The sequence below is a fragment of the Neovison vison genome, chromosome 2, assembly GCF_020171115.1.
Source record: "Neovison vison isolate M4711 chromosome 2, ASM_NN_V1, whole genome shotgun sequence".
Lineage (NCBI taxonomy): Eukaryota > Metazoa > Chordata > Mammalia > Carnivora > Mustelidae > Neogale > Neogale vison.
This window is the reverse complement of record NC_058092.1, coordinates 211,594,338-211,617,244: the sequence shown is the minus strand read 5'-3', so window position 1 is coordinate 211,617,244 and position 22,907 is coordinate 211,594,338. Positions and strand designations below refer to the sequence as shown.

The 22,907-nt window shown below is 45.5% G+C and overlaps 1 protein-coding gene across 1 annotated transcript in view; it reads left to right on the top strand.

Moving 5' to 3' along the window:
* GOT1 (glutamic-oxaloacetic transaminase 1) overlaps positions 1 to 21,107 on the top strand; it is a 31,047-nt gene extending 9,940 nt beyond the window's left edge. The window contains exons 3-9 of the mRNA XM_044240291.1: positions 7,406 to 7,529; positions 7,977 to 8,089; positions 8,322 to 8,426; positions 10,352 to 10,502; positions 10,583 to 10,748; positions 11,423 to 11,565; positions 20,532 to 21,107. Of these exons, the coding sequence (XP_044096226.1) occupies positions 7,406 to 7,529; positions 7,977 to 8,089; positions 8,322 to 8,426; positions 10,352 to 10,502; positions 10,583 to 10,748; positions 11,423 to 11,565; positions 20,532 to 20,671 (942 nt within the window). The 3' untranslated portion in view covers positions 20,672 to 21,107. The remainder of the gene's footprint in view (positions 1 to 7,405; positions 7,530 to 7,976; positions 8,090 to 8,321; positions 8,427 to 10,351; positions 10,503 to 10,582; positions 10,749 to 11,422; positions 11,566 to 20,531) is intronic.
* The last annotated feature ends 1,800 nt before the right edge of the window (positions 21,108 to 22,907 follow it).

Genomic DNA, 22,907 nt, shown 5'->3' with positions numbered 1-22,907 from the left:
GAACACACAACGCGTGTTTCGTATGTGTTCTTAAAATAAAGTGAGAGAAGAGAAAATGTTATTAAGAAAACCGTAAGCAAGGGAAAATATATTTCCAATACTGTACTGGGTTTGTGGGGGGAAAAAAAGTCCAGGTGTATGTGGACCTGCACAATTTAAGCCTGTGTCATTCAGGGTCAACTAGATTTTCTTCAGAAACTGCAAAGGTGAGACAAGAGTTTGGTTTAAAGTCTGTTGAAGTGTCCGTGAACAGGGGTTTAAGTAGTGTGAACTGGGTAGCGCATGTGGTAGGGCCGGACAGCAAGCCCAGTGCACAGCTTGATCTGGGGCTTGATCTCATGACTCTTGAGATCATGACCTGAGCTGAATTCAGGAGTCCTATGCTTAACTGACTGAGGCACCCAGGCGCCCCCACACCCTGACATTTTATGCAGAATTCTGTGTGTATGTGTTTTTCTGGGGAGAAGGGGATTCAGAAGTCAGGGATAGTGGTAGGGATAGAATTGGGATATGGACTGAACTTTGGGTAATGAGGCCAGGACTCTGGTTCCCAATTCTGGGAATTAGTGTAGAATAGTATCCCCTGGGGAATTTTAGATACACATGTACAGATGGGTACATGTGCCCCTTCACTCCCTGTCCTACTTGTCCGTTTTTTGTTTTTGTTCTTGTTTTTAATATCTTATTTATTTGACAGAAAGAGTGCAGGCAGAAGCAAGGAAAGCAGTGGGCAGAGGGAGAGGATTCAGAAGCAGGCTCCCTGCTGAGCAGAGCCTGATTTGGGGCTTGATCCCAGAACCCTGGGATCATGACCTGAGCCAAAGGCAGATGCTTAACCAACTGAGCCACCCAGGCACCCCACTCCCTGCCCTTTCAGATCCCGGGTCCCCCTTCTCCCACCAGTTCCCTTCCCTGCAAGGGTATAGTTATAAAAGCTCCCCATGTGACTCCAAAAAGTGCAGCCAGGGTTGGGAACCACAAACACAGAGGGAGGAAAAGGAGAGGTATTTTTTTGGAGTAGAGGGAATTCGGGGTCAGGAGGTAAGTGGGTCTAGGCGGAAGAGAGACCTACCTGATTGGAGCTAGGAGCATGTCCAGGCCGATTTTGGCACCCTGGACAGGGGAAGCTACCTGAAGGTTTGAGCAGAGGAGTTAACCAGTCAAAATGTTCAAAGAAGATAAAGCTGGCCGCAGGGTCGGTAGGGGATGGGCTTGGGATGTTACGATAGCCCAGGTGGGTATTGTGCAGTTTAAGGCAGCTGCCCTTACTGCTCCTCTGGGCCAGTGTTGTAGCGAAGCCTTTGTGATGGAAGGGACCACATCTTGGAATCATCTGATTTATTCTCCACATGCTGTTACCCAGATACCTTGGTAAGCTGGGGAGAAATGCGGGGCACACAGGCCCAGGGTTCTGTCAGGAGGCTGGGAGGTTCTGAGTGAAAGTCCTGGAACTCGGGTTGTGATTAGATAAGTAATTAATGAGTTTCACTGAAGGAGGGGTTATGATTAGACAAGTAATGTGAGTTTCACTGAAGGAGAGCCCTGTTGAAGTTTGAGAGTGGAGGACTTAGGCAGCTAGGGTTATCTTGAGAGGCACTGAGGATAGATTCGGTGGAATTCATTGTTGATGAAGAAAGAAAGTTTCTGTGTTGGGGACCTTCCTCTAAAACTGTATGTTTCTTACACACTTAGTAACTTTATGACACTTCTTACAACATTAATCGTCTTGGACAGGTGCTTATTCCTCTGCCCTGTGCTCCCATTTTGGTCATTTACATGGCCTTCCCTCTTAGTCGCTTCCTCCTATGTTGTGTATTTAATCAGAGAACAAATTTAGACGGCAGTCTGTAAATACTTGAAGGCTTTTTTGGGGGAGGGGTGTGGGGGGATAGTTTAGGATGTTGTCTTGGCATCTGCATCACCCTAGGTCCTGGCTGGTTCTGAGCTCTGAGTTCTTCCTTTTCCCCTCGGACGTCCTCACCATTCCCAAGCTGCTGTCCTGGTTCAGCCCACCATCCTCTCGTTAGGATTCTTGTGATAGCCTCTTGCCTCTAGTCTCCTCCCCATTCTATTGGATTCTGCACAGTGCAGGGGCACCTGGGTAGCTCAGTCAGTTAGGTGTCTGTCTCAGGTCATGATTCCAGGGTCCTGGGATGGAGTTGCATCGGGCTCCCTGCTCAGTGGGACATCTGCTTCTCCCCCTTCCTCTCAAAAAAAAAAAAGTCTTAAAAGATTCTGCACAGTGCAACTAGGAAGATCTTCATAGCAAAGAAAGCTGATAATCATGTCACCTGCACCTGACCCCATATATGCACACATGGTAGCCCCTCCACTGTCTACAGAGCAAATCTGGACTTTGAGTTGGGTGTGTGTTATAATTTGTAGCCAGCTTTCATCCTGTCTTCCAGTGACTCACAATCCCCAATGCCACTGCCCCGCCCGCGCACCCCCACCCCCCTTCCTGACATTCCAGGAGACTAAGTTGTATGGGACCTGGCCAAGGGTCACTTCCATGCTGAATCCTTAGCTCTCTCTCTGGTGAAGCCGAGTTATCACAGGACTTTGTTCACAGCTTAGGAATAACTGTACTTACTGTGCTCATTACCATGATGTATAATTTTATGTCTGTCTCCCACAAGATCATGACTTCCCTCAGGGCAGGGATGATGGCTTACTTAATTATCTCCTGTGTCTTCAGCACTTAGCTCCTAGCCTGAGATAGCTCATATCAGAGATTCTCAGATGTTTGAATTCAGTCAGTCAGTCAATCAGCAGGTGAGTGCTTACCACTAAAGGTAGGCTAGGCACTGTTCTAGAAGCTGGAGCACAGCAGTGACCAAAAGACCCAGAATCTTCTGCCCTTGCTTACAGTTTTGTGAGGAGAAGCCAACTGTAAATGTAATAGATAAGGTCATGGTAGAGTAGATTAAAAGAATATAAATGCTGTGAAAATAGAGTAGAAGAGGCATATCAGTAGAAGAGGCTGAGTGGGGGAGTTGGGGTAGATAGGGTTTTTACTAGGGTGGTCATGATGGAAATAGAAAAGACGTTTCAGCCAAAACTTTTTTTAAAAGATTGATTTATTTGGGGGAGAGAACAAGTGCAGGGGGGAGGGGCAGAGGGAAAAGGAGGTAGAGAGAGTCTTTTATTTATTTATTTATTTATTTATTTAATTTATTTGACAGAGATCACAAGTAGGCAGAGCGGCAGGTGGGGGTTGGGGGGAAGCAGGCTCCCTGATGAGCAGAGAGCCCATGTGGGGCTGGATCCCAGGACCCTGAGGTCATGACCTGAGCCGAAGGCAGAGGCTTAACCCACTGAGTGACCCAAGTGCCCCAGAGGCAGAGAGAGTCTTAAGCAGACTCTGTGCTGAGTGTGGAGCCCAATGTGGGGCTTGAGCTCATGACCCTGAGATCGTGATTGGACGCTTAACCAACTGTGCCACCCCAGAGTCCCTCAGCCAAAACTTGAAGGAGATGCAGCGTAGATGAATGAATAGACCAGAAAACAATCTGTAATCATGTCTTCCCTTAGATTTGTCTTCTCTAGATTTAACTTTACCAGGTTCATCAACCATTTTGAGGAGACCTGCCTCTTACTCCTTTCTATTTTCAGATCTTAGGATCCAGACCATATGTCATTTTTCACGTCGTGTGTTGTAGTATTTCAGCTTCGGAAATTCCTGAGTCGCCATTGGCAGGAGGGCTTGTGGGCTGTGTGATGCCATCCCAGGTCCTCACTTTGACTGTCACCTCTGGGAGGCTTAGGGCTTTTGCTGTGGCTCATCCTTTCAATGCTTTGCCCATGTTAGCACCCTGTGCCAGAGACCACGTGAACTCCTAGGCGTACCCAGGTTCATGCGCCATGGTCTTGGCCATAAGCAGCTTCTGGTCTGCTCTCCTCCTCCTCCTCACAGTGAAGTTCTCACATTGGCAAACTGGGGTCTTGGACAAGTGTTAATCGGGTCCAGCAGGAATTTCTTCCTGGCCATCAAGCTAAAGCGGGAGTGTAGACTACCTCCTGGCATCACGCACACTGTGTGTTACTGGATTTTTCTGGTTCTGGACACCCGCCCAGGGCTAGTTGCCTGGCTCCTTTTGGAACTTCGCACTTGTTTCCTTCATCCCAAATGCAGGCCTTACTTGGGCTATAGAACAGTTTGCCAAAATTCAGGTCACAGAATGACCAGATTGATACATTATTGGTTCACCCCAAATATTTCTCTTTTCTTTGCTGATACAATTTGTGTTTCACTGAAGCCATGCTGTCTGTGTTCAGCATATTTTTAGGGAATGATAATTTCTTGAGAATTTGATGTCCAGGGTCATACACGTCGTGAATGTTAAGGATTAGGTTCCTGAGTGGGTTTATTTCTTCTAAACATGTTTTCAATCTAGTCTGTTGACCTTCTGACTTCTTCTGGTCAATGACTTTGCATTTTGAAGTGGGGGAGAAAGGAAATAAAAGATTATACCTGGGAATGTTTGCACTAATGTCCGCATACACCTGTCACGTATCCATGATAACTGAAAACCAGGTTCAAGGGGAGCCTTGCTCATTTGTATAAAAATATCAATATTCCTGAATTGCTTAGGTGTTTGAAATGTGAAATCATGAATAAAGTTGACATTCAACTTGGCTGGTGACAAATCCATGAAAAATAAATGCGCATAAGGCTTAACATCACCTCAGTGTAGTGATTTGTATGAAGAATCCAGATAGATGACATGTGGAGGCAAGACCTTGAAAGTAGGAGTGCTTGGGTGGCTCAGTTGGGCATCTACCTTCAGCTCAGGTCATGATCTCGGGGTGCTGGGATCAAGCTCCATGTGGGGCTCCTGGCTCTGCGGGGAGTCTGCTTCTCCCTCTTCCTCTGCGTGTGCGCTCTCGCTCTAATAAATAAAATCTTTTAAAAAAAGATCTGGAAAGTAATGGGAGAGCCAGAAGGAGAGGTGCGCTGGTGTGCCTAGCCTGCCGGGCACTGGCCATTCGCAGCCAGTCCGCTGTCTTGGCTCACCTGCAGTGTGCGACCCTGCACAGCTCCTTCCCCTGAGTGCCCACTCGGCTTCTGTTCCATGCTGCAGCAGTGTTCTTCACAGACGTCAGACCTCTGAATACAAATAGAACGCTGGGGAGGAGTAACAAATGGTGGTAATTGGTAGCACTGCCTCGTTCCTGGCTTAAAGAGGATTTCTGCCAAGGATTCACTGTTCATCATGAAGCTGACTTACTCATCACGGCTGAATGAATTTCTCCTGTTATTTTCAAGAAGTTCCATTATCTCCTGTTTCACTAAGCATCAAAATGAGGAATAGCTGCGCTTTTAATCTGTTACAAAGATCATTTGGGTTTTCTCTACCTGGTGGCCTGACACTTTTTTTTTTTTTCAAGTAGGCTCTATGCTCAGTGTGGCACACAGGTCAGGACTTGAACTCAACCACCCTGAGATCAAAATCTGAGCTGAGATCAAGAGTCTCTTGCGTAACTGACTGAGCTGCCCAGACGCCCAGCATGACACATTTTATACTATATTTCTTAATGCACTCATGGGCTGTCACTTTAGGAAGGGGGTATTTTTTAGTGTACTGTTGGATTCGTGCTGTTCATTAATCTTTGGAAATTGAGTGTCCGTATTCATGAATGAGCTCAGTCTCCCCTTTTTCCATTTTTTCCCCCTTTGTTATCTTTTAGCATCACTGTTTGTTTTTTAAAAATTTTAGAAGTTTTTCTTCTTGGTCTTGGAAGGTTTTTTTAAGACCGTTCTTATTGTAGAAAATATCTAATATTTACACAAGTAGGTAGTGAAGTGTGATGAACAAACCCGGTTGAATCCGTCACCCAGCTTCAACAGTGACCACCACCACTGCCCAGCCTGTGCCAAAGGCAAATTACTTTACAGCAAATCCCAGATAGCCAAATACATTTTAGAATTTATTTTCAAATTTGGTAAATAATGCATGAATATATTTTCCTTAATTTAAAAAACAACTTCTAGAGTAGGCCGGAGTCCCCTCAACCTATTTCCCCTTGTAGGTCCCTCCCTGAAGGTTGCCACTGTTGCTGGGTTGGTGTGCCCTTCCTTTTATTTAGATAGACTTTCTCAGATGATCCTTTTCTTTCTCCTTAGTCCTTTAGACGTATTGAGCAGTGTAGGCCATTTCTCTGCCGAAAGAGGCCAAAGCCTGCTGAGAATTGCGAGGGCAGGCTGGGAGGCGTGTAGGCGGAGCAGTGTAACCAGGGCAGGTGACTGGGCCTGAAGCAAGATGGCCGCCTGGATTCATTTCCAGCTCTGCGGCTCCCCGCTTTTCTGCCACTCCTAGCCTTTTGCAGACCACTTCTCTGAATTGATTTTCTTGTGTGTGAGTTGGGGGATTAGGACTGACTTTGGAGAGTTGTGTAAGAGTCAAATGTGTGAAGGTCTTCGGTAAATGGGAATGCCTACGATTCTATCATTGCCCATGTGAGGTCATTTTGAGATGCTTGGAAGTTAAGGAAGGAAATCCTCACAGGTCACCTTTGTTAGGACATATTTCTCTGGGCTTTGTAGCAGTGAGCATTAAAGATTGAGGTCACTGGCAAACCAAAGACAGTATTTCACAGGCTCCTGCTGGAGGCATAAATTCTGATCTTGGGTTAGGTGCTGCTGAAGGGATGGGTTTGCCTTCCAGATGGACAAACTTGAATGTGGCCTGGGTGTGTCCTCAACCTGTGTTCAGTTGGGAAGCTCTCTCCAGAGTTAGATGCCCAGACTTCCCGGATTGAAGACCTCGACTTAGTGCTCAGGGGATGCTTACTGAGCAAAGTGTTTACTTCTTATCAGCTCAGTGTCCTTGTTTGTATGCATGGGCAAATCATAGCATCTCTGTGTGTAGTTGGGAGCTTTTCCATAAGAGAATGTTTAAAGGGCTTAGCTTGGGGGCACCTGGGTGGCTCAGTAGGTTAAGCCTCTGCCTTCAGCTCAGGTCATGATCACAGGGTCCTGGGATCAAGCCCTGCATCTCCCTCTCTCTCTTCTTACTTGTGATCTCTATCTGTCAAGTAAATAAATAAAATCTTTTAAAAATAAATAAAGAAGGGCACCTGGGTGGCTCAGTGGGTTAAGCCTCTGCCTTCGGCTCAGGTCATGATCTCCAGGTCCTGGGATTGAGCCCCACATCGGACTCTCTGCTCAGCCGGGAGCCTGCCTCCTCCTCTCTCTCTGCCTGCCTCTCTGCCTACTTGTGCCCTCTCTCTGTCGAATAAATAAATAAAATCTTTTAAAAAAAGAAAGGAAGGAAATAAATAAATAAATAAAGGGCTTAGCACAGAGCGGGCACAAAGTCAGTGCTCATTACCACAGTTCTCCTGATAAACCTTTGACTTCGCCACTAACCAGCCAGTGACCCTGCTGCTGCTTCTCTTTCAGGTTGGAGGTGTGCAGTCTCTAGGGGGGACAGGGGCACTCCGAATTGGAGCCGAGTTCTTAGCCCGATGGTACAATGGAACCAACAACAAGGACACGCCTGTCTATGTGTCCTCACCAACCTGGGGTGAGTCCTTGAGCTACAGCGAGAGGAGAGACAGAGGAGTGGGGGAATGACCCTCGTGACTCTCACTGTTGATGCAGAAATGTAACCCAGCCCTGAATCAGCTGACATTTGGGAACGTCTGGAGCAGTGGGTTACGGCAATATGCTCCGGGCCAGGTTAGGAATCCTTGTTCTCAAGACTGATGTTTTAGCCCGTGTTGAAACTTCCCTGAGAAGGCAGAAAGTGTGGAAACAGGAAGTCCCACCATGGTAGGGTGGAAGTTGAGCATGACTGACTGGTTGAACTTGTTCTTGGTGGTTACAGTCATTCTTTTAAGTCTTTGTTGCTCACCTCGTTTTGACCCAGTGAATACTGAGCCTATGAGGGCCCCAGCAGCTGACATGTGTCCCTTCCAGTTAGGGCTCTTTGTTTGTCAGGTCGTTTACCGTTTCGCCCTTTTGCTTACAGAGAATCATAACGGTGTGTTTGCTGCTGCTGGATTTAAAGACATTCGGTCCTATCACTATTGGGATGCAGCGAAGAGAGGACTCGATCTCCAAGGTTTCCTGAATGATCTGGAGGTGGGCAATTAAGATGAAAAGTAAACAGAGCCCCATGGTGTCAGGAGGAGCAGGGAAAGGTCTTTGGATTAGTCGGTAAGGGAGAGTCTGAAACGGCCCTACTCAAACCAAAATGGTGGTTTCTGAGTTAGCACATGAGGAAGAAATATGCTGCCCCTTGCCCTGTGTGTCATTGACGCTGACCCCGGGTGGTCTGCTGCCGTCGGAGCTGACGTAGCTTCCTTCCCCTCAGAGTGCCCCCGAGTTCTCCATCTTTGTCCTCCATGCCTGTGCTCACAACCCAACTGGGACTGACCCAACTCCGGAGCAGTGGAAGCAGATAGCATCTGTCATGAAGGTAACTGCACTTTCCGAGCATCTCTTGAGAAATTGTATTATTTTTTTTAATGTATTCAAAAGCAATACCTGTGTACAGAAGAGTTTGGAAAATGGAGAAAAGCCCATAGAAGAAAAAGATTAACTGAAAGCTACTGTTAGTATTTTGGTATATAGAAATTGTTTTTTTGTTTTGTTTTCTTTTTAAATAGTTACACATGTAAATACATTTCTTCCACAAAGATGGCATCATTTTATCTGTACAGTTTTGTAACATACTTTGTCTTTCATTGGCATTCCTTCACATGTCTTTTTTTTTTTCAATTTATTTTCAGAAAGACAGTATTCATTATTTTTTCACCACACCCAGTGCTCCATGCAATCTGTGCCCTCTATAATACCCACCACCTGGTACCCCAATCTCCCTTCCCCACCGCCACTTCAAACCCCTCAGATTGTTTTTTCAGAGTCCATAGTCTCTTGTGGTTCACCTCCCCACATGTCATTTTAAGTTCTGGAGCACAGTTCCCATGCATGGCTGTGTCGTATTAATGATTGATTAAATCAGTTGATGGACATTGAGATCTCAGGTTTCTTGTTCTTCTGAACAATTATATATGAGACTCCCTTTTATTATTTCTTCGGGATAACTTTCTAGGTTGGGATTTCTAGCTCAGAGTTCGTGTATTCTTCTTCAACATGTTTAAAGAATACTCACTAAGAAACTGTTATGTGCCAGGCACCAAGTAGGGTACAAGAGTGAGCAAAGCAGAGACGGTCACTGCCCTCAGAGAGCATCATCCAGCCTGTCTGAGGAGACAGCCAAGTACTGTGGCTGTGTTGAAGGGGTCACATGGAGGCACGTAGCACAGACTTCAGGAGTATGTGTGTGTGTGTGTGTGTGTGTGTGTGCATGTGTGTGAACGTGTGTGTTAGGAGTGCAGTAGTGGCCGAAGCTGTCATGTGGGAAACTTGAAGGATGAGGACAGGTGGGGGTTGGCAGGAATGGAGTGTTCCCTACAGAGAAAGGAGTGTGATCAATGCCCAAGGCAGAAGTCACAGCCCATTTAAGGTATTGGAAGTAATTCTCAGTATAGCCGAGAGTTTTAAGGTGAGTGAGTGAGAGGTAAATGGGGGCCAGATCTATGATGAGGCATTGGACTTCATTTGGAGGGCATGGGGGAGCCACTGAAAAACTTTGATGCCATCAAAACTTTGTGGTCTTCAGGCTACACAGCAGGGAGTGGATCAGAGGGAGGCAAGATTAGACAGGCCCAGAGAGCAGTGAGGAGGCTGGTGCCACGATCCGCCTGGGAGCTGACTGGGAGCGGAGTGTGGGCGGTGGCGGGGGTAGACCTGAAAGGAGTCTCGAGCTCCGGGGAAATGGGTTGATAGGAACTGGGATGTGGTTGGCTGTAGCCGGAGGCGGGGGCTACCAGAGGAGGAGTGGAGGACGCACCCTGGCCCCTGGCTTGGACAGTTGGGGTCGTAGAAGGGGTGTCCACTCAGAGCCCGAGCCCAGTACGAGGGCAGGCTCAGTTGTGGGGAGGTCCATGAGGAGGGACTCTGAGGTCTCCTTTGTCTTGAGTGCCCGCTAGACCAGCCCCAAATCGTTGGGGAGTTCTGGAGAGACCCAGCTGACCAAGCTTACCACTCCAGGAATTCAGAGGGAAGACCCGGCCAACACAGGACACTACCTCCATGTCTCACTAATAAGTCCTGTTGGCAGAGCGGCATTGTGATGCCCTAGGACAATAACTGTTGGATTTGTTGGTGTTAAGCTGAACAGAGAAACATGTAAAGTGGTGGTTGAATGCAAAAAGGGAGAGTGAGAAGAAATGGGTAGTGTTAGGGATTCTGTGCGGGCACCAGCTGGGGAAGGAAGGCTGGTGTCTGAGGTTGGTTCCAGAAGGATCTCCTGCCCTGACTCGCTTTCCTTCCTCGCAGCGCCGGTTCCTTTTCCCCTTCTTTGACTCAGCCTATCAGGGCTTTGCATCTGGAGACCTAGAGAAAGATGCCTGGGCCGTTCGCTATTTCGTGTCTGAAGGATTTGAGCTCTTCTGCGCTCAGTCCTTCTCCAAGAACTTCGGGCTCTACAGTGAGTGCTCTCCTGAGTTTCAGCCTTGCCCCACCCCACCTGCCTTGGTGCCCCGAGCTGATTCTCCTCCCTCCCTTTAGATGAGCGAGTGGGCAATCTGACCGTGGTTGCAAAAGATCCTGATAGCATCCTGCGGGTCCTTTCCCAGATGGAGAAGATTGTGCGAATTACTTGGTCCAACCCCCCTGCTCAGGGCGCGAGGATTGTGGCCTGTACCCTCTCTAATCCTGAGCTCTTTAAGGAATGGTAAGGGGCGCAGAGCCTGATGGGTGAGGTTTGGGAATGGAGAACAGAACATTTAACTCTCCCTTTGATTTTGGCAGAGGCAGGACAATTACCACTTTAAACTCTGAGTTTTAGGTATTTCTGTAAAATGAGGCTGGCACCTACTCCTGAGGCCCAGAGGAGGAAGCATGGAGGAATGGGGCGTTTCCCCCTGCCTTCCCAGTACTATGCTTCCTCCCCGAACTGTTGGGAAACAAAGGAAGGAATTCCTGATAGAACAGATGACCTAGCTGCAAATCAGTGGGACAGTCTGGGGACTCTTCATCCTTATTTGATTTGCATATATTTTGCCTCATTTTGAAACAGTAACTTTTATATAGTAACTAAATCTACAGTCTGCTTCATTATCCACGTCTGGGTCAGTGCTTAGGTGAATTCTGGGTTAAAACATGAGTGGTATTGCCAGTAGACCCAAGACGAGCACTAAATTCCATCAGAAGCTCACTTCTTCCTTCTGCCTGGTAAGTGTCTCTCTGGCCTGCTTGTCCACCCATCCGGGCACCTACATACTACCACGGGCAGGTTGTGATCTCATTTTCAGTGTATAGATTATATTACATTTCTTAAATCTATATGCTTCCGTGAGCCATCTGTCTGCCCTATCTGGATTGATACTTATATTGCTGTCCACTCAGGACAGGTAATGTGAAGACAATGGCTGACCGGATTCTGACCATGAGATCTGAACTCAGGGCACGCTTAGAAGCCCTCAAGACACCTGGAACCTGGAACCACATCACTGAACAAATTGGAATGTTCAGCTTCACTGGCTTGAACCGTAAGTGTCCCCCAACCACCTCAAATGCTCGCTCTTGGACGCAGCCCTTCTCTCTGTGCTCTTGGGTTTGACTCCTTTAGCTGTCACCTCTTTGGTCAGCCATAAACTTGGGCCAGAACAAGTTCGGTTTTCTTCTTTTTTTTCCTTTCTTTTATTTTTTTTTTCGTTTTCAAGTTCAGTTTTCTTTTTTCGTTTGTTTGTTTGTTTGTTTTTTATTTTTTTTGTCAGCGTGAGCACAGGCAGGCAGAGTGGCAGGCAGAGGCAGAGGCAGAAGCAGGCTTCCCGCTGAGCAAGGAGCCTGATGTGGGACTCGATCCCAGGACGTTGGGATCATGACCTGAGCTGAAGGCAGCCACTCTACCAACTGAGCCACCCAGGAGTCCCTCAAGTTCAGTTTTCTTAGTGAAAACCTGCTGACCCATAATGAGGATATTTTTGTTTTTGTGGGCTGGGAAGTAACAGGATTTGTAGCCAGGAGCCTTGCTTCATGAAAGGTCTCTCATAAATAAATGCTCAGGTGCCTTTTGGCTTTTCCTTAATCCCAAGTATAATTATTACACCTGCTTATTCAGGGACCTAATTTCTTTTTTTTTTTTTTTTTAAGATTTTATTTATTTATTTGACAGAGAGAGGATCACAAGTAGGCAGAGAGGCAGGCAGAGAGAGAGAGAGGAGGAAGCAGGCTCCCTGCTGAGCAGAGAGCCCGATGCGGGACTCGATCCCAGGACCCTGAGATCATGACCTGAGCCGAAGGCAGTGGCTTAACCCACTGAGCCACCCAGGCGCCCGGGACCTAATTTCTTAACAGGTCTTTCCTAGTCTCCAAGCATTGCCATGAAAGAAGAGGTTACAGAGTATCTATTTCATAAATAAGAACTTAGATTGGTAGTTGGAATTGAGCCCTTTGAAAGTCTATGTGTGATCTTGGTCAGCCATCAGTGGGGCTCATTAGCAATCAGTTGTCCTTCTGACGACAGGATTCATTCACTTAATTAGTAATTCCTGAGCACCTACTGGCCAAGCCACAGGTCACCTGGTGCCGCTGTGGCCATTCGCCTGGGTGTGGAGCTTGTGTCCATGTGGTTCTAGGGACAGTTTGTGCCTGGCATGGGTAAGTCAGTGGAACATGAGAGGTGCTGGGTAGCACAGTAAACCAGGGTTGCCTGTGTGAAATGAGCTCAGAAAAAGCAGAAGGAAATACAAGAAAGGTGGTGGCAACTGCGTATAACTAGACCCCTAGGAATACTTTGGGGTAAAATGAGGCTTCCCAAAAAGTAAAGGGATGGCTCAGTTAGCCATAGGTGTACTTGTGATTCTGGAATAGGGCATTAGTTCACTTAAATAAGTAAAATCATCCTTTATAATTTTTAAGACTATTAAGTATAATGGAAATGGTATTTAGGAGTAATATTCTCAAAGCTCACAAGGTGGGGATGTCTCCCTATAAAATACTCGTATTATCCACTCTCAGAGTAGGAAGTTAGTTTTATTATGAATTAAAAAATGGTGAGAACAGACCTGTGCCTATAACACATAAGTGACATTTTTAGCACCTGGCACTATTTACCCTTTTTAAAAATGTGTTTTGTTTTTGTTTGGTTTTTCCCTCCCAACATTTTATGAGGAAGAATTTTAAAATAGAACAGTTGCAGGGATTGTACCCACCATCTTGGTTGTACCGTGCCCCTGCTGTGGTGCTCCCTGATGGCACTCTGTCCTTCAGAACGGGTTGGCAGCATGTCGTCTCTGTTCTGCTCTGGCAGATCTGTGAAGCCCCTAAAATGATATTTGAAAAATTATGTATGTGTGTATTGGCCTTTTTCTAGGGAAAGAGTCTATAAATTTAGCTTCTGAAGAACTGTGATGCTCCCCTCCCCTGATGAAAGGAGAGAAGTTTCATTTTCATTTAAAAAAAAAAAAAAAAAAGACAGGGCTGGGACACCTGGCTGGCTCAGTGGTGGAGCATGCAACTCTGGGTCTCGAGGTTGTGAGTTTGAACCCTACACTGGGTGTAGAGATTATTTAACAATAAAAAAAATAATTTTTTTAAGATTTTATTAATTTATTTGACAGACACAGCGAGAGAGGGAACACAAGCAGGTGGAAGGGGAGAAAGAGAAGCACAGGCTTCCTGCCGAGCAGGAGCCGGATGTGATACGGGGCTCCATCCCAGGACTCTGGGATCATGACCTGAGCTGAAGGCAGATGCCTAAGGACTGAGCCACCCAGTGCCCCTTAGCAATAAAATCTAAAAAACAAAGACACAAAAAACAAGGTTGGAGCTCTGGATCCACTTCTGCCAGTGGGTGTCCGGCTTTACAAATAGTGGTGGCTCTGATGGTGTGTGAGGTTGGGCCTTGTGTCCTTGCCTGACTGTAGTTCACACACCTCAGTGCTGTCCAGGGTGACTTCTGAAGATGACCTTGCTTTGGTAGCACTGGGTACAGGGTCCAGATTTTATGTTTTCCATACAAAGGCAGTTTAGCCTCATGACTAAGAGCTCAGACTTGGGAGTTAACACTGCCTGCCTTGAAAGCCCAGACCCATTGCTGACTAGCTGTCTGACATTGAGAAGCTCTTCTAACTTCCCTCTGCATAACTGAATTAATATGAAGTGTAGAATACTGCCTGGCACATAGTGTTTACTTCTGATTATTTTTTATTAAATTATTAAAAATTAATAAATTAGTTGCCCAACATACAGGACACCATTAGTTTCATATTTGGTGTTCAGTAGTTCATCGGTTGCGTATAACCCAGTGCGTATCACATCATGTGCCCTCCTTAGTGCCCATCACCCAGTTACCCCGTTCTACTCAGCCTCCCCTCCAGCAACCCTCAGTTTGTTTCCCATAGTTAAGAGACTCTTCATGGTTTGTCTCCCTCTGATGACTTCCCATTCAGTTTTCCCTTCCTTCCCCTATGATTCTCTGTACTGTTCCTTACATTCCACAAAGGAATGAAACCATACAATTGTCTTTCTCTGATTGACTTACTCACTCAACATCCCCTCCAGTTCCATCCATGTCAAGGTAAATGGTAAGTATTCATCCCTTCTGATGGCTGATTAATACTCCATTGTATCTATAAACCAAATCTTCTTTAGTTATTCGTCTGTCTGTAGACATCTTGGCTCTTTTTATGGTTTGGCTATTGTGGACATTGCTGCTATCAACATTGGGGTGTGGGTGCCCCTTCAGATCACTACATTTGTATTTTGGGTTAAATACCTAGTAGTGCAATTGCTGGGTTGGTAGCTCTGTTTTTAACTTCTTGGCAAACCTCCGTCTGTTTTCCAGAAGGACTGTACCAGCATTCACACTAACAGTGTAGAAGGTTCCTTTCTTGTTTCCTGTCTTGTTAATTTTAGCCATTCCAACTGGTCTGGGGTGGTATCTCACTGTGGTTTTGATGTGTAATTACCTGATGCTGAGTGATGTTGATCATTTTTTCATGTGTTTGTTGGCCATTTGGATGTTTTCTTTGGAGAAATGTATGTTCCTGTCTTCTGCGCATTTCTTGATTGGATTATTTGTTCTTTGGGTGTTGAGTTTGATAAGTTCTTTGTAGATTGTGGATACTAGCTCTTTATCTGATATGTCATTTGCAAATAGCTTCCCCCATTCTTTGCGTTATCTTTGGTTGTTTCCTTTGTTGTGCAAAAGCTTTGTACCTTGATGAAGTCCCAGTAGTACATTTTTGCCTTTGTTTCCCTTGCTTTTGGAGACCTGACTAGCACGAAGTTGCTGTGGCTGAGGTTGAAGAGATTGCTGCCTGTGTTTTCCTCTAGGATTTTGATGGATTCCTTTCTCACATACAGGTCTTTCATCCATTTTGATTCTGTTTTTGTGTGTGGTGTAAGGAAATGGCTCCATTTCATTCTTCTGCATGGGGCTGTCCAATTTTCCCAACACCATTTGTTGAAGAGGCTATATTTTCCACTGGACAGTCTTTCCTGCTTTGTTGAAAATTAGTTGACCATAGAGTTGTGGGTCCATTTCTGGGCTCTCTGTTCTGTTCCATTGATCTATGTGTCTGTTTTGTGCCAGTACCATACTGTCTTGATGATGACAGCTTTGTAATAGAGCTTGAAGTCTGGCATTTTGATGCCACCAGCTTTGGTTTTTTTTTTTTTTCCCCCCAACATTCCTTTGGCTATTTGGGGTCTTTTCTGGTTCCATACAAATTTTAGGATTATTTGTTCCAGCTCTGTGAAGAATGTTGATGGTATTTTGATAGGGATTGCATTGAACGTGCAGATTGGGTAGCTTAGACATTTTAACAATATTTATTCTTCTAATCTGTGATCATGGAATGTTTTTCCATTTCCTTGTGTCTTCCTTGGTTTCTTTCATAAGTGTTCTGCAGTTTTTAGAATACAGATCTTTTACCTCTTTGGTTAGGTTTATTCCGAGGTCTCTGATGGTTTTTGGTGCAGTTGTTAATGGGATCGATTCCTTAATTTCTCTTTTTTCTGTCTCACTGATAGTGTATAGCAATGCAACTGACTTTTGTACATTGATTTTATATCCTGCCACTTCACTGAACACCTGTATGAGTTCTAGCAATTTTGGGGTGGAGTCTTTGGGTTTTCCACATAAAGTATGTCATCTGCAAAGAGTGAGAGTTTGACTTATTCTTTGCCATTTTGAATGCCTTTTGTTTCTTTTTGTTGTCTGACTGTTGAGGCTAGGACTTCTAGTACTATGTTGAAAAACAGTGGTAAGAGTGGGCATCCCTGTCGTGACTTTAGGGGAAAAGCTATCAGTTTTTTCCCCTTGAGCACGATACTCACCCTGGGCTTTTTGTCTATCACTTTTATGATACTGAGGTATGTTCCCTCTATACCTACACTGTGGAGAGTTTTAATCAAGAAAGGATACTGTATTTTGTCAAAGGCTTTTTCTCCATCAATTGAGAGAGTCTCATGGTTCTTGTCCTTTCTTTCATTAATATGATGTACCACATTGATTGATTTGCAAATGTTGAACCATCCTTGCAGCCCAGGAATAAATGTTACTTGCTTGTGGTGAGTAATTTTTTTAATGTACAGTTGGAGCCTACTGGCAAGTATCTTGGTGAGAATTTTGGCATCCATATTCATCAGGGATATTGGTCTGTAATTCTCCTTTTTGTTGGGCACCTTTGTTTGATTTCAAGGTAATGCTGGGCTCAGAGAATGATTTGGAAGTTTGCCTTCCCTTTCCATTTTCTGAAACAGCTCCAGAAGAATAGGTATTAGTTCTTTAAATGTTTGGAAGCGGGGGGGCGGGGTGTCTGGGTGGCTCAATTGTTAAGCATCTGCTTTTGGCTCAGGTCATGGTCCCATGGTCCCAGGGTCCTGGGATCAAGCCCCACATTGGGCTCCCTGCTCTTTTTTTTTTTTTTTTTAGAGAGCGCGAGCGAGCACCGGCAGACAGAGTGGAAGGCAGAGGCAGAGGGAGAAGCAGGAGGCTTCCTGCCAAGCTAGGAGCCCGATGTGGGACTCGATCCCAGGACACTGGGATCATGACCTGAGCCAAAGGCAGCTGCTTAACCAACTGAGCCACCCAGGCGTCCTTGGGCTCCCTGCTCTGCGAGAGGCCTGCTTCTCCCTCTCCCACTCCTCCTGCTTGTGTTCTCTCTCTCTTGCTGTGTCTCTGTTAAATAAATAAAACTTGAATGAATGAATGAATGAATGAATGAATGTTTGATAGAATTACCTGAGGAAGCTGTGTGAACCTGGACTCATTTGTTGGGAGATTTTTGATTACTGCTTCAACTGCCTTGCTGGTTATGGGTCTGTTCAGGTTTTCTGTTTTTTCAGTTTCGGTAGTTTATATGTTTCCAGGAAAGCATCTATTTCTCCATATTGCCTAATTTGTTGGCAGACAGTTGCTCCTAATATGTTGTTAACATTGTTGGTATTTCCTTCATGTTGGTCGTGATCTCTCCTCTTTCAGTCATGATTTTATTAGTTTGGGTTCTCTCTCTCCTTTTTTGATACTCTGGATAGGGGTTTATTGGTCTTACTAATTCTTTCAGAGAACCAGCTTTAGATTTATTGATCTGTTCTGCTCTTCTTTTGGTTTCTGTTTCATTGATTTCTGCTATAATCTGTATTATTTAAGCTTTATTTGCTGTCCTTTCTCCAGCTCCTTTAGGTATATGGTTAGCTTGTGTATTTGAGATTTTTTTTTTTGGAGAAAGGCTTGTATGGCTATATACTCCTTCTTAGAACCACCTTTGCTTTATCTCAAAGGTTTTGAAAGGTTGTGTTTCATTTTCATTTGTTTCCATAAGTTTTTAAAATTCTCCAATTTCATAGTTAACCCCTTCATTCTTTAGTCAGATGCTCTTCAATCCCAAATGTTTGAATTCCTTCCAATTTGCCTCTTGTGATGTATTTCAAGTTTTAAAGCACTGTGGTCTGAAAATATGCAGGGAACAATCCCAGTCTTTAAGTACTGGTTGAGACCTGATTTGTGACCCAGTATGTGAACTATCCTGGAGAATGTTCCATATGTACTCAGGAAGAATGTGTATTCTTTTGCTTTAAGATGGAATGCTCTTAAGTGTGAAGTCCATCTGGTCCAGTGGGTCACTCAAAGCCATTGTTTCCTTATTGATCTGTTCAGATGACCTGTCCATTGCTGTGAGTGAAGTGTTGAAGTCCCCTACTGTTACTGTATTATTAGCAGTGTGTTTCTTTAATTTAGTTATTAATTGGTTTATATAATTGGCTGTTCCCAAGTTAGGAGCATAAATATTTATAATTGTTAGATCTTCTTGTTGGATAGACTTTTTAAGTGATATAATGTCCCTCTTTATCCCTTACTACAGTCTTTGGTTTAAAATCTAATTTAGGTCTGATATGAAAATTGCTACCAGCTTTCTTTTGCTGTCCATTGGCATAATAAATGGTTCTCCGCCCCCTCACTTTCAGTCTGATTTCCCAAGCATTGGAATGGCTCAGGCACCCCTTCTTTCTGTGGCCCCCAGGGATCCTGAGACTACACTGTCTCACCTAGGATTCTGCCCCTCTTGGTTACCTGAGCATCTTTCAGGCAGGGATGTCTCTCACTGGAGCAGATTTCTAAAAGTTCTGATTTTGGGCTCTGGGGCTCTATCACTTCCCAGTAGCTGGCTTTTGGAGGCTCCCTCCCTTTCTGTTTATCTTCGGATAAATGCCTTCTGATTGACTTTACACCTCCCACCTTTGCAAAAAGTGGTCACCTTTCTATTTGTAGAATTCCAGCAATTCTTTTCTTACATCTCAGGTTGAATTCATAGGTGTTCAGAATGATCTAGCTAAATTCAAGGGACCAGATGAAACGAGGACTGGTACTCTGACCATCTTGCTTCTCTCTGCTCCTCTGATTACTAGGATTTTATTACCGTATGAGTTTGGACTGCAGTAACAAAATACTATGGGCTGGGTGGATTCAACAACAGACATTTCTTTCTCTCTTTTTTTTTTTTTTAATTTAAATTTTTTAAAGATACTATCTATTTATTTGACAGAGAGAGAGAGAGATCACAAGTAAGGCAGTGAGGCAGGCAGAGGGGGAGAAGGAAGCAGGCCCTCTGCTGAGCAGAGAGCTCCATGCGTGGCTTGATCCCAGGACCCTGGGATCATGACCTGAGCCAAAGGCAGAGGCTTAACCCACTGAGCCACCCAGGTGCTCCAACAACAGGCATTTCTTTCTCAGGGTTCTAGAGGCCGGGCTGTCTGAGATGGGAGTCTGGCATGGTCAGTTCTGGTGGGGGGGTCTCTTCTGGTTTCCAGTTGGTTGCCTTCTTGCTGTGTCCTCCCATGCTGGGGGTAAGGGAAAGGGAGAGAGAGCACATGCACAACACACACCAGCTCTCTAGTCTCTTATAAGGGCCCTCCTGCCAACACAGGGGCTCTGTTCTCCAGGCATCACCCAGACCTCATTACCTGCCAGAGGCCCCAGCTCCTGCTGCCATCACATTAGAGGTCAGGGTTTCAGTCCAGAGTTTTGAAGGGACACAAACCTCCAGTCCATGACAGTTGTCCATTCCTTCAAATCAGTGGTGCTAATTAAGGGTGCTAATTATTTAGGCAAAAATCAGATAAAATTGTCTTATAGCTTTGCAGTAAAACAAAAATCTCTAGAGATTGTGGCATAAGAGAAGAATAGGCAGCCCCTTCCTGTTTCCTGCATGAGCATTTCTGCAGACATGTGGGATAGCTCTCCTGCGTGGGTGGGAGTGAGGGACCTGAGAAGTGTCAGGTCACAGGAGCCTTGGTAGTGTCTCAGCCTGCAGGTTCATGGCACCTAGCGCTTACTCACTACCTCTAGCGTGGGGCCTCGGACAATGTGCTGTGACACGCAGACGTTGAATAGGGTTTGCTGCTCCATTTCTGGGGAGAAGCAAGCCGCCTCCCTTCCAGGGGTTAAGGAAGAGCTGAAGGAAGCCCTTCAAACCAGTTTTCCTATCAGTGGAATGTTCTTAAGTCTGAGGTTTGTTTCAGAAGATGTCTCGGTGAAGGTAACATGCAAGCTTCCATTGGGAGGTAGTCCCAGATTAAAGTTTCCCATCAGGAGGAGCCATATTAAACTTCCTGGGAATTAGAAGTATGAATCAATTTGAGCATGCTTCCCTATGGTTTTGGGTTGGATAAAACTAGTTCCTTTTGGGGCGCCTGGGTGGCTCAGTGGGTTAAAGGCTCTGCCTTTGGCTCAGGTCATGATCTCAGGGTCCTGGGATCGAGGCCTGCATTGGGTGCTCTGCTCAGTGGAGAGCCTCCTTCCCTCCCTCTCTCTGCCTGCCTCTGTGCCTACTTGTGATCTTTCTCTCTCTGTCAAATAAATAAATCTTTTTTTAAAAAAAGTTCCTTTTATTTTGCTTCTTTGTGTTGGGGGAAAGAAGGAAAAAGGTGAACGTCACAGAATCTCCAAATCCCTATTGCTGAGAAGATGCCTCCTACTCTAAATCGTATTTCTTTTGGTTTTCAACAGCCAAGCAGGTTGAATATCTGGTCAATGAAAAGCACATCTACCTGCTGCCAAGTGGTCGGATCAACATGTGTGGCTTAACCACGAAAAATCTAGATTATGTGGCTACCTCCATCCATGAAGCGGTCACCAAAATCCACTGAAGAAGCAGCACCCGAACCAGCACCACCAAAGTGGCCCTCTGTCCCGTGCGTTCCCTGCCTGCGCCAGCCTCGCTCTGTGTGTTGTGGATAAGAGACTCCGGAGGACTGGAACCGGCTCTGGTGAGGTGGCCTCTGGTTAAGGCGGCCCCGCACAGGGCAACATCTCTTGTCAAGGAACAGGGGCCTGGAATCAGACCTCTTGGGAGGCCAGAGCAAATCAGGTTTTTATTTAAGAAGAATAAAAAGGTACTTTGATCATGAGAGGTAGTTATCTTGCTCCCTCACTAGAAGCCAGAACGTTACCTCTGTCGCTCCTGTGCTTCTGTGTATTGCTTGACTCTGCACAAAATCCTGCCCCAAAGATCAAGTTGTCTGAAGAGCCAGCTGTGATTGTGAGTGTTGGCTGTGTCATTAAAACTTGTGATCTCCACCCAGAGTGTCTGTCTCCTGCTCTTTCTCTGTGGCTGTGTTGTCCCTAGCCTTAAGCTTTAGCTTTCTGGGGCAAGCAAGGTAAGAGGTAGCTTTACATCTCTCTCTCTCTCTCACACACACACACACACACACACACACAGAAACAGAAGTTTTACAAAACAGTATTTACCCTTGCTGTGAGCAGTGTGTCCTGATAGTTTCTGTCCTTTTGGGTTCTGTTTCACAGAAGAAATGAAAGTTGAATTGAGACCCGTGGAATTGATTTTGTGATCCACTCATGGGTTGCAAGCCATAGTCTAAAAAGAATGCTCTAGAGGAATTTGCTAGTTGCTTAAGAAAAAACTAGGAGGTGACAGTACCTTCAAGGGGGCAAAAGAAGTCTGAGACCATAAAGCGGGTGTAGCTCTCCCCAGCACAGAACTACCCCACAAAGTCTTGGTTCTTAATATTTCATTTCTCTTGTTAGAATATAATTTTTCTTGGAGGAAGACTTTGGTGAAAAAAAAAAAAAAGTTTAAAAGCACTCTTTAAACCAAAATGTCCCTACCAAAGTGCTAAAATACTTTTTTGTGTTTAAAAAAAAAAAAAGCCCCAATCAAGGATAATTGGGGTCCTCCTATCCAGACACATAGGCTGGTGTTCCCCCTTTGTGTTTTAGTCCCCTGTCAGTGCTCATGTGAAAAAAGCGTTTTGTGTTGGGTTTGGGGAGAGCTGGGCTTCGGGAGTTGTCTGGATTTCTTCACCACGGTAGGTGTTCATGGGGCCTCTCATACAGGTGCGTGCTGCGCACTCCGGGAGGCAAGACTGTTCCTTATATGATTCGTCTCCTCAGACGGAGGGGTGCTTCCACCACCAGACTCTGCTACTTGCCGTGTAACCTTGAGCAAGCCACTTAATCACTCAGAGTCTGTTTCAGAAACTAAACTTTGCAGGGTGGTTTTGAGACAGAAACAAGCAAATGTGTACCTAGCACAGTACTGAGGCACAGAAAGCCCTCACCAGAACAGCTGCTGCTGGGTAGCAAACTCTGGAGGCTCCTGGGAGGAATCTGTAGTTGTTCATAGGCCACCCATTGACCTTGACCTTGGTAGGGGTTTGAGAAACCCCTGGTAGATATCAAATTCCAACCTTGCTTCCACAACGATACTACTAGATGCCCAAACACACCTCACCTGCCTGGTTCTGGCCTCCCCCTGGTATTGGTTGGCTTAACATTGACCCATATATGCCTGACCCACTCCCTGTGACTTTTCCAGCCTTTGGCTGGAAATCAAAGGAGTTGTGGCACTTTGGTTCCTCTCCAGTGGGTCTGGGGAAGCGAGGCAGTGTGCTCAGCACATTCCTTCAGGGGCTGGCCCCCGAGACCTTGAACTTGGAAGGTGCCCAGTCCAGTTCCTTTCCCATCACATGGATTCCAACAAATGCCAGCCCTTCTCGTTACTTTTTGTCCTCATTCACACTCCGGCTGCTCATTTGAGTTTTTCTTTTTTAGTGCTGGCATTTGCTGCAGTAAAACGTTACCCATCTGGGGGCCAGAGTAGAACGAAAGGGCTTTCCTGTAACTTGAACTGCAGCTTCACACCTGGCCTTGAGAACCACACCTCCTCAGCAGGTGGGCCTCAGCTGAGATACTATCCCTGTGCTCCACTGGACCTTCATCAAATGTGAAACCACATCAGAACAGAGCTCTTACAAGGGCGAGAAAAACATTCCAGGAAAAGCATTTTCATTTTATTTAAAAATTATTCACAATTTATTAAGCCTTCATAAATGCTTTAAAATCCTCTTTTTTTTTTTTTTTTTT